The following is a 12,097-nucleotide window of genomic DNA, read 5'->3' on the forward strand; positions in this document are numbered from 1 at the left end:
TGTGTTTGTTTGTGTGTGTGCGTGTTTGTTTGTGTGTGTGTGTGTTTGTTTGTGTGTGTGTGTGTGTGTGTTTGTGTGTGTGTGTGTGTGTGTGAGCACGTACTACCTCTAAACAGCATACTCTGACTGAAGTCACTGCGCATGTCATTAGTGCAGACAGCCTGGACTCGAAAGAGGTAGAGTACATCGGGGGAGACGGGAGAGATGATGGCCTCCTGGACAACAACACAAAGTGCAGCAAGAGAATTGGTAAGGTTGGCTGAGTTATGTCAGAAATCTTTATGACTGCCTCCAAGTAAATGACAGTAGGTAGCATATGTTAGCAGAGTGGGAACAAAACTAAACATTTGTAAACCTGAAATGCCTTTTTCTGTGATATGTAGTTAATTCCATCCATGTGAATTAAAGTGGTCACTTTTCATATGGAAAAGTTGTTTTTTTTAATATTTGCCTGCTTTTTCTAAAATTACCATTTTAAAATATGAATGGTATATAATAATAATGGTATATAATATAATTATTACTGATGGCTGTTCGTTGGAATGTAGCCTGAATGCATTTCATAAATGTAAGGGGGGTGGACAGAAAAACTTTTGCCAGTTCAAACAGGATCCGAACCATTTAAGGGCAGTTCCTTTGATACCCACACAGCTCTGCAGTCGAGACACTAGAATACCTCGATCCACTGTATCAAATGCAGCGCTCAGGTCATTTTAAGTACTAAAATGGCAGAGGTCACCTGAGTGAGCAATTAGTAGAAGATCATTAAAAAACCTTTTTTTTAAAAAAACATTAAAAGCACAGTTTCAGTGCTGTGTAGCACTCTGGCATCTAACTGAAATGTTTCAGAGATTCCATTTTTCCCAGAAAAGCCTGGAGCTGAAGGAAGACAATTCTTCTCCAGGACCTTCACAAAGTGAATGAAAACAGCAGAAATCTGGGGGATCAGAAGGATCATAAGCTGGAGGAGTGAGACCTGAGAGCAGCAACCTTATTGACTAACAAAGCCTGAAGTAGAAGTGACGAGTTCAGAGAATAGGCTTAACTAGTAAATCATATTTATTCTTAACCAAATTCTTAACCCTATAATAATCCAAGTATAAGTGTGATTAATATGTTAAATTACAAATGTGAAAATGGCTGGTCTAATGTCTGAATTTTGTGTGTGTAGACATTATCCAGCTTTGACCAATTAGTGTCTGCAGGAATGTGGGAAATATAACTATGTCTCCAGTTCATCATTATGCATGATTTGGCATGGTAATACTTACAGCACTGGTGAACACAGAACCTTAATTCATATGTGATTATGTTTAATTCTGATCAGGAGCACTTTCCTTTAATGCCTGACTTCTAAAATACTTGATTTAATAAAAAGAAAATGTATTAATTATATTTTCAATAAACTGACAAACACTGTTTAAAGAGAAAAAGTCAAAGAAAGACAAGATAAGATTTTATTGATCCCACGACGGGGAAGTTTTCGCGATACCTCAGCTCAGGTACAGATCTCAGAAGGAAAATACAAAAAATACAAATACAATACAAACAAATAAAAAATAAGTAAGATAATACACTCTATACAAATGTGCAGTATGTGATTATGGATATGGTTGTGGAAATATGCAAGACATAAACTATATAGCTTAACATAACTGTTCTACCACTACTATTCCTTTTTCCTATATATAGGTATTCCTATAGACATGTACACACACACACACACACACACACACACACTAAATATACATATGTATACTTATACATACATATATACCTGCACATGTCCCTACTAGAGTTGGATGTCCACTTTTACGTGGTCCTGTCTCGGGAGATTTTGAGTCAACCATTGGCGGAGCGGGGGGGGGAGGAGGGGCGTGGCTTACTGGGCTTAAGCCCAGGTCATGTTTTCAGAAGCCCAGTGTCTTTTGGAGTGTAATTTGTTTCATAGTTAGATGCCTGACTGACAACTGTATAAAACAAAAACTACACACAATATTCGAAGCACATAGCGCAAAGTCGTAAATTCACCCTAATTTTGGTATGATTCACTAGCCGACTGAGCACAGCACTTATGCCTGTGAGTGAGGGGGGGGAGGAGCTGCCGCCTGCGAGATTGCTGTAGGAGAAACGCAGCCAGGCAGACAGAGGAGAGCTGAAGTTTGACCAGGTACCAAAACAAATCATTCGTACTGTACAAATAATGTAAATATGACGGTGAATCACGAAAGATTGATATCAAACTGATCACTTGACCCGTATTACGTTACTTGCTCTTCAAGTGAATCAACAAATGGTGAAATGAAAAGCCGAACAACAACAATGCTGTTTCTTTAGAGAGTCTCAGCTTACATGTTTATTTCATATTTTCAGTTGTTTCCCTCCACGGCTAAATAAATCAGTAATGCACTGATATACAAGCATGGACATAAGGAGCTTCTTTCAAAGAACAAACTCTGGTAGATGTTATTTTATATATTATGCTTTGTATGTTGTTCAGTATATTTCTGTGCAAAACAAGAGGAGTTTTAATATACAGCAGTATATTCACAGTTTAAACCAGATATTTACACTTTATGGAAAACACAAGAACATTTTTTTACTGTTAAACATCAATTTAGAGTAAACGTGTTTTGTTTTGGATAAATAAATGTTGAAATATCTTTTGAATTAGTTAAATGTCAGAATAAAGAGAGACAGAGCTTCTATTTTTTATCACTTTCATCAAATTTAGGAGCACATATTTAGTTTATTGTTAATTAATAAGAAAACTGCAGACGATTTCATTCTGAGCTGAAGGAGCTTCTGATTGGTTCGTAGAATCCATGTGAGTAAATTGGTGGCACAGCTGTGGATGCATATAAGGCAAAACACAGAGGCTGTTTCTGTGACATGGGAACATCAAGAGATGTCAACAAAACAGCAGGAACAGAATTGTGGAGCTCCATAAGTGTGGCTCAGTTTGAATACAATTTGGTGCCATTTACAATTAAGAAATACAGACAGTTTCTCTCTTTACTTTACTTTAATTTAACAAATATGTTTTTATATTTATCAACCTAAAAAATAAACATTTAGTCTGATTTGATGTTACAATTAAAAAAGTGTTTTGATCTGAAGAGTTTGTAAATATCTGGTTTCCACTGTATATTTGATGATGTTGGTGTTTGGCTTGATTGTCAGCACAGAGAGAGAGAGGAACAGAGATTTAGATGTTTAAAAAATACGTTTAGTTCTCATGAAATAATCGACATATTACCACACCCGTCACAGTGAAGTGTAACACAAAATCAAGAGACAGTTACATCAACACCAGCCCAAAAACTAGTTGCCCCTCCAGCACATTACAGATTGCCCCCCTGTAACCCCAGACCTGAGAAAAAGTATGTAGGTCTGAGGCTGCCTCATAGAAATTAAATTCCAGCAACAGCCTAGACTTCACCATGCTGACAAACACAGGAACTAACCCAACATTCAGCCCTTCTGTCACCTTTCTCTTCCTGCTCATATACACTGCCATACACTCAGCAGGAGAGTACAGATTCTGGTGTTCCTGGCTTAGGGACAAATCACTTTCAGACTCCATGCTGCTCTCTCCTGTTCTGTTTCCTCTCTTAGCTTTCGACGTTTTTGTACAGTGGGCAGATTCAGAGCTCTTTCTCTTTTGAGACAACTTCAGCAAATCCTCATCAAGCATGTCGTCATCCTCACAAAGATCATCACACACAGACTCAAGAGTCATGTCAGCTGTCTGACTGGTGTCAGAAAAACCTGCAGACTGGTCATTAGTCAGATCCGGTTCCACACCATCAACACTTTTCACAATGCCAGTTTCATCAGACCTGTTACTGCTCGGAAAATGCCGGTTTTCCACAGGCGCCTTGGCAGTGGGGTCCACCTCAGCTACGGCGGAGCCGCCCGCGGTCTCAGCGGGTTTCGCATGAGCGATCGCTGGGTCCCTACCAGGAGATGACCCAATGGCATCATCCGCGGGCTGCGTGTTTCTTAGCCTCTCTGGACAGGAGCGAATTAAATGCCCTTCTCCACCACAACCAAAACATTTCATGCTCTCAGATGAAGCAAACACCATGTAGTTGAAACCTTCTATTTTGAAACTGAAAGACAGGTTCAGCTCGCCAGCGGTGTCTTTGAGGATCATAAAAACCTGCCTTCTGTGACACACAACATGTTTGAGGAGCACTGGTTCTGTCTTGGTTAAGTCCTAAGTACTCCTGATTTTGAACTGTTGTAGTCCTGTTTTACTTCTGGATCAGTTCTGGGTCTGGTTGAATTGGGGTTTAGTCCCTGTGTCTTGATGCAGCCCCGACTTTGTTCTGCCTTGCTGCTTAATTAAAAAAACTAGTTTAAGGTGTCCTGCATATGTGATATATATTTTTTTCCTATATGAAGTCATTCTTTTTTGAACAAAACTCAAAACACAGCCTAATAAATCTTTCAGTCATTTCTAACCCCCCCATCCCACATGCATACTACCCCTTAGGGCTAAGCCCCGGGTGTATAAAAAGTCTGGCTCCACCTCTGGAGTCAACAGTATCCATGACACACAACATAACGTTCGATTGTGTGTCATGCGCAAAAGCATCGGCTGCTCAGCTCTCACACAGTGAATAGAATAGAATAGAATAGAATAGAATAGAATAGCCTTTATTGTCATTGTACAAAGTACAACGAAATTGGAGTGCCACTCCCTTGGTGCAAAATGCAATAATAAATATAAATGTAAAATATAAAAAGTACAATAAAACAACTGAAGTACTCAGACAATAATAAGTACGATATATACAGGATAGCAGCATAACATAATGATAGTATGAATAGCAGCATAATATAGTGACAGTGGCAAGTATGGTATAGTTAAGCTCAGTTGTTTTGTGCTTATTTACTACGGTGATAGCTCTGGGAAAGAAGCTATCCCTGAATCTGTTTGTCCTGGTTTTATGTGACCTGTACCGTCGGCCTGACGGTAATAGTTCAAACAGTTGATTACTGGGGTGAGAGTAGTCCTTAATGATATTGCCAGCTCTGCTGAGGTACAGAGAGTTTGCAATGGCCTCCAGACTGGGCAGAGAGCAGCCAGTGGCTCGGCTATGCTCCAATCCCTACATATTGTGGCTGATCACGTGCGAGGATATAGGATAATATCATTACGTGAAAAACAGAGAGGGTGAGAGATGCAACAGTGGAGTGTGTGTCTGTCCTCTCAGTAAGTGAGTGAGATAGTAGACAGCGGTGAGGAGGGCTGTGCAAGTGCATTGCAAAAACACATAAATAAGCCTGACACCCGTAAATGAAGCAGCATCTGGCTGCAGTTTAAAGACTTTTTGGTCTTGGTCTCGTCTCGACTTGGTCTTGGTCTCGGTTTAGGCGGTCTTGATTACAAGTCTAGTCCATACACATAGAAGGTCCATTATGCATGAAGTGGTGACCTTGGACGTCCACAATGTCCAGTGACTTATGACATTGTGATTGAGGACTTATCGAGTCTAACTGCTGTTGGGATGAATGACCTGCGAAAGCGCTCCTTCCTGCAGCGAGGGTGTTTCAGTGTCTGACTAAAGGAACTGCTCAGCACACTCAAAGACTTACAGACTGCAGTGGGTGATGTGGGTTGTTCATGATGGATATCAGCTTTACTAACATCCTCCTCTCATGTTCATATATAACTGGATTCAAGGGGATTATGCTACAATAAAGAATGAGAAAGTGCAAATGAAATCTCATTGAAGACTGATTACAGTGAATGAAGCGTGAAGTGAAGTATATTCAAATGTGACTAAATGTTCAAATGTAACAGAATTTTCTATGTTAGGAATAACACAGAAAAGAGGAAAATGTAATATAGTAACTTTAAAGTTTGTTTTAAATCATATATTGAATTGATATACCTTTATTAGTCCCACAAGGGGAAATTTCATAAGGCTGCCGACCTATTACACGCAATGGCGGCGCCATCTTACCCTCCGACCATACATACATTACACAAACATCACATGGGGAAGACAGGTCAGAGAGGTATAACAATGGAAAATGCACCACATGAGGAAAGATAAGGAGAAAAAAAACCTCTAGGGATGCAACGATACCAATTTTTTCAAACTGATACGATACCGATACTTGGATCTGAGTACTTGCTGATACTGAGTACAAAAACCGATACTTCTACCACACACACACACACACACACACAAATACAATTAATTGGAAGACAGGTTTTATTTTATTCTCTGCCGATAAAAAATAAAATCTTAATAAAAATGACCACAAAAATTTCAAGTGAAAAATAAGCACTTCTGTTAAATTATTGCAGAGTCTCCACATTGTAATTTTACAAAATATCACTGAACTATTGGCACTGTCTGGGTGGTTGGGAATGCAGCATTGAACATCTAAGATGTTCAAAAAACATCTTAGATCCAATCTTCTTTAAATTGGATCTAAGCAACAGCTTTACATTTCAGCAGAGATGCCAAAAGGGTGGACCTCTGCCCAGACTGTGAACCTGTGAATTGGTTTTGCATTTTTGACTATTTTTCTGCCCATTTTTGCCGTTTTAAAATGTTAATCCAGAAGAGATTTGGGTTTACATGATACTCCACTGAATGCCCAGAGGAAGATGGAAGAAGTACTTTGAGGAGCTAATGAGTAAAGAAAATGAGACTTTGAGGAGGAAGGATAGAGAGAACCAGGAAATTTGCTATGAAGAGTGGAAAGGTGGTTGTTCCTGATAACTGTGGATTTGGAGATTTCTAAGCGAGAGGGCAGTGGACGTTTTAACCAATTTGAACCAATTTTCACCATCAAGCGCAGAGCCATAGTTACTACAGAAAGATAAAGTGGTTTGTATAACAGTGGTTCTATTGGAACTGAGCTGAACATAAAGAATCCTCCTCCGCTTTACATTGTTACATGTAGCTCATTGTTCTGGTTTCAGAGGTGCAAGTCAGTACTTGACATACATCCTGCTATGTGCAGTGTGTTATACTGTGTTCATCAATCATCATTTCCTTATATATACCCAAACAAACAAAGAATTCATTTTGAAACAACAGGATCAGTTGTTGTAGCCTAAACAGGTCTAAATGGTACCTTGTATCATCCCATTAGAAACCTTCAGTATGAGCTTCAGTGTGAGTATAATCTATTACTAAAGCTAATATTCTGAAAATGAATTTACGGACACGTGAATAATATAGCTACCATTGATATATTTCTAAATCTATCTGATTATGTCCTGATTTACATGAAACTACAACAAACTCTGAAACACTGTTTTTTGCTGTCTTTTCCCTCTTCAACAGCATCCGTGGCTTGTTAGTATTCAATGGGGATTCTCCATTAACTATGACAAGACTGTGACCACCTTTCCCCTGCATCTCTTGCCATAGCAGATTTTCCTTTTAAAAGTCAATGATGCTTCCACAGCCAGGGGGCACTCTGATCCCTTCTTTGCTCTCTGCTGGTTTTCCCACAGAGCGACTCACCCAAGGTCATGCTTTCTGCTGGCAGTGCTATATCCCCTCCAGCTTAACATTGGTATTCTGCTGGCGGACTGGCAGCCCAAACGTAAGGAAATGAAACCTCCTACCTATTCCACAGCCTTCTCTCCTATCTCATTTTGAAAAGACCATTTGTAATTGAACTGATGTAGGATGTGGCTTGTTTTTTTTTAATAGATTAAATCTTCTCTCTCTCGCTTTCTCGGTACACGTGTGTTTTGGGATGGAATGAGTGTAATTTGATTCAAAAACTTTTGTGGACACAAATAAATAAAAACGTCAGTACTCTCACTGACCAGTTTTTTTATAAGTGACAACAGCTGCATGTGTGAGGACAGCTGTGGCATGCCTAAATTAATAAATAAATGAATAAAATTAGAAATAAATTATATATATTTTAAATGATACAATCATGGTTGTTTTTTATGTGTCAAAACCAGTTCTTAGATGTCCCAGCAATGATATTTTTGATAGCAGAAAATGCTTTTGTTAAAACTTACAGTTACAGCCAGTAAAGTTCACAATGTAATTAGAAACATAATTTCATCATGTCATTTGGGCTGTGCCATCTGTACACATGAAAAAATGCTAGACAGCTAAAATACTTTAAAATCCCCGGTGCAACAAAGCAGTAACATCACTGTATTTGGGTGAAGGCTGTGCTGTTGTTATCAGCAGGACAGGAAGTAGGGAAAGCAGGATCATGAAACACAAGACTGGAGTACAAACACTGAAGTAAAGAGACAAAATAGAACCAAGAGGATCATAAGTAAAAGGTAAAATAGCAGTCAGAAAAATATAAGTATATTTTGTGAAATAATATGATCAGTTAACTGTTGGCTATCAAGCACAATCGTTTATTTTTAAGGCGCAATTAAACCGTCAAAAACATCAAGAAGACAAAGTTTTTTAAGTTGTTCTAGTTTTATATTTGATTTCCAGACTACTACTGCTGCTTTCACTATGTCCACCACAGAGGAGGGAAGTAATCAAGTACAAATACTTTGTTACTTTACTTTAGTAGAATTTTTAGGTATCTGTGCTTTAAGTAGTTATTTTTCTGACACCTTTTTATTTTTATTGCCTACGTTTTTAAACAAATATCTGTACAGCTGTACTTTGCAGTTGATGCACTTCAGTATCTAAAAGAAATCATCAAACTGTTTGTGTCTACATTTTGTCGCACAGTGTGTCTGCTAGTTACAGATATGGCTCTTTTTCACAGGGAGAGAAAAGAAAAAAGGACAGGAAAGGAAGAAGACAGATTAGATTTAAAGGTAAGGACTCCACAGTGGTTTTTGATAAACTGGCAATTTTAAATCCTCATGTTCTTAAATCTGATTTTGGGTCTGTGCATCCAACATTGTTTTTTTTCATACTGTGAAACATGCTGCAAAACAAACTAAAGTAGTAAACTGTTATAGTTAAAACAGTCTGCAGTTTAGTGCAGGATAAATCAAAGCATTGTGTTGGACTGGTGCACGGTGGCTGTGGTGCTCATGGTCAGAGGTAGTAGTGATGGGTCGGTCGCGAACGAAATGGCTCTTAGAGCCGGATCTTTGAAGTGAACGATGTGAGCCGGCTCCTTATTGGGAGCCGTGGGGGTTTGTTTTGTTTTTTTCTTTCTCCTGCCCTCTCTTTCACTTTTTTCCCCTTCACGCTGTAAGTCACCCTTGTGTTTGCGCTGAGCAGAGAAGGCAAACAGAGCCTTGCGTTTGCGCCCCTCCCCCCTCTGCTCAGCGCTGAGCTGAGGGGGCGGGGCGGTAGTTACACTCGCAACAGCAGTAGCACACAACAAGAGCAGGACGGAGAGGGAAAGAAAGAGAGCCGGGAGCAACAAGAGACAACACCGTCACATTGGAAAGGTACAGTAAAGAAAATGAGTGACACCAAGAAAAGAAGCAAAGTCTGAACGCAGAATGAGAAGAGCGAAAGTGGATGGTTAACTGAAACAGATGAACCAGAATTGGTTTGTAAAAATACTGCAACTTCACTGGTGTGGAACTGGTTTGCCTTTCGTCTGTCAGATACACAACAAAACACTATTTTTGGTAGCGCATGCTAGCGGGCCGTCGTTATTACCGTGTTGTTTGGAAAATACGGCCCACTTAAAATCAATCCTTTGATTATTCTGAAAGTCGACAGTGCCCCTTATAATCCCGTGTGCCTTATGTATGAACTCTGGTTGTGTTTACTGACCTGGAAACGATTTTATGTTCACGGCGCTCGAAAATCTGTCAAATGTTTCAGTACGACTTTGCTAAGCTACGAAGCCGCACCGCTTGATGGATTGTCGGAGCATTACGGCTATCGTAGGCGGAGCCTCGCGGAGTGATACGTACTGTGCTTCAACATAATGTTACCGTATTGTGTGTGTATAACCTCTTTTTAAGTTTTGTGGATATTATACATGGTTATGCTGAGGATATGTCGGCCAATTTCCACTGGAAATGCCTTTTGGTTAAACTGTCAGCAAGGAATTTGCATTTGCACTGTTAATTTTTTATATAATTGTAATGCACATAAAAAAGCTGCTTGTTTAAGTGAAAATACATTGATGGTTTTTTTTGTTTGCACTAATAAAGTTGTGGAGTTGTAAAGCATTTTTTCTAGTGTCAATTATATCGTCAGTTATATCTTTATCGCAAATTTTCAAATGTATATCATGATAAATATTTTGGGTCATATCACCCTGCTCTGGTTTGCAGTGTTTTGTGTTGTTTCACTTTATATTTGTTTAAAAGGAAAAAGCTGAACATTTAAGTAGTGAAAAGTTGAAATGTATGAAATATAAATAGTTGGTTTCTGTATTTTATAATTTATTTATTAAATTTTATGTGGAGTGATTAAATAAAAGTATATTTACAGTGTTCCCTCGAGACAAAACACGTACAAACTCCAAAACACAACAGAAGTGCTCCAGGATGCTAGGGGCTGTGTTGAGCTTTTGTTACCTCGTGGCTACACAAGCCAGGAAGTACCAACGACTGGATTGGGTGTGTGGTAGCAAAAGGTTTTTTTTTTAATTATTTGAATATATATGAGTGCTTGTGTACAAATACAAAAACAATAGACATATGAATTTGATTGTGTAATTTAAGTGATCTAGGTAGCTCTGTTTTGGAAGTTCAGTTCATGCTACAAATGTGTTTTGGAGTTTGTATGCGTTTCGTCTCTAGGGACCCCCATATATATTTAGATATAAACATACATAGAGAAAACCAAGTTTTTTTTACATTAGTAATTCATTTTGTGCATAATTTTATATTGTTGTTGATAATTAATTAATTAAAGCAACAAAACAACCTGAAGAGCCGGTTGGGAGCCGAAAGAGCCGGTTCTCTAAAAAGAGCCGGAAATCCCATCACTAAGAGGTAGGTTACCTTAAAGTAGACATAAAACACTACGTGCATAAAGGCCACACCATCGAACCCAGCTCACAAAAACTGATCTAACAATGTTTGTGAAGGTAGATTTGAGGAATAAGTTTAACGCCATCTACTGTAAGTACAGAATGTTATGCCACTGGGTTAGTTGGTTGAAGTCAAAACACTCACATTAGTTTATGTTTATTTATAAGGACACTTAAATTAAAATTCAGGCTGGGCAGGGGGGTCACTTTTGCGCAACAACGACTTTTATATTAATAAACTGAGGCTGCACTGTCCATTTTCACTCTCTGTTTCTTAAGCAGCAAGTAGTTCTTCATTGTTTGGCTAACTGCACTGATAAATGAGAACAGTGTGGACGAGACACTGTTTTAATCAGCAGACCGACAAGCTGGAGTGTGACACTCCTACCCAACGATTCTGTCAAAGCCTCAAAACAGCTACTCTTGATTGAATAGACGGTTCCCTCAGAAGACTGCGTAGAGGAGGCATTTGAGAGGAAGCTGGCCAAATCTTCTAAAGGACTGAAACAGATGCCACTGCTTGGCATGAGTGAGCCGTTTAGAAGAATAGCCATCTAAACTGCAGCAGAGGGACCTCCCAGGTGGCTACAGACTACGAGAGGTGGTCGCTGGTGCAGTGCTGCTGGGATACAAGTAGAGCCTGATCAACCCTGGCTAGGTCATCTGGGTTAGAGTGTATGATGGTGTGAGACCTGAAACACCCACTGAACCCAGGATACAACACTGATGATGCGTCACGGCACATCCATTCATCTTCTGAAACTGTAAAATAAATGGATAAAATTTAGTTTGAGCATTCAGACATTTTGCACTGCAAATCCCTGAAAGTGTTCCCAGTAATCAGTTCTTCATTCATCCATTTCAATATCGATAAATAGATACAATTTAAAATAAAATAAAATATTATTGCACACAGACTTTGTGGCAGGGCGTGGTCTGCGGCGCAGCTGCGAGGGAGGCGGACGCACCTGGACAGCATCCCCAATCTCGCCTCACCGGCTTTAAAGTCTGTATTAGGTCCTGAGTTTGTGTTGTTGTTTGTGTGTGTGTTCAGCTGCGAGCTGAAAAGCTGCAGCCATGTTTGTAACAGCATCCGCAAATAAAAGAAGTGTGCTGAAAAGCACAAAAACATTGTGGGGTCTGCCGTGGCTTTATTACAGATTTTCTC

The 12,097-nt window shown here is 39.3% G+C and overlaps 1 protein-coding gene across 2 annotated transcripts in view; it reads right to left on the reverse strand.

Annotated features, from left to right (window-relative positions):
• The window catches only part of LOC102785259 (receptor-type tyrosine-protein phosphatase gamma-like), a 327,441-nt gene that overhangs the window by 28,615 nt on the left and 286,729 nt on the right, over nt 1-12,097 (reverse strand). For both annotated transcript variants that reach the window (XR_015719939.1, XM_087850446.1), the window contains exon 10: nt 107-215. Coding sequence is in view for 1 of the 2 variants with exons in the window: in XM_087850446.1 (XP_087706572.1) it covers nt 107-215 (109 nt within the window). In the remaining variant the exon portion in view is untranslated. The remainder of the gene's footprint in view (nt 1-106; nt 216-12,097) is intronic.

This window comes from Neolamprologus brichardi, chromosome 13, assembly GCF_056152115.1.
Source record: "Neolamprologus brichardi isolate AB-2024 chromosome 13, ASM5615211v1, whole genome shotgun sequence".
Lineage (NCBI taxonomy): Eukaryota > Metazoa > Chordata > Actinopteri > Cichliformes > Cichlidae > Neolamprologus > Neolamprologus brichardi.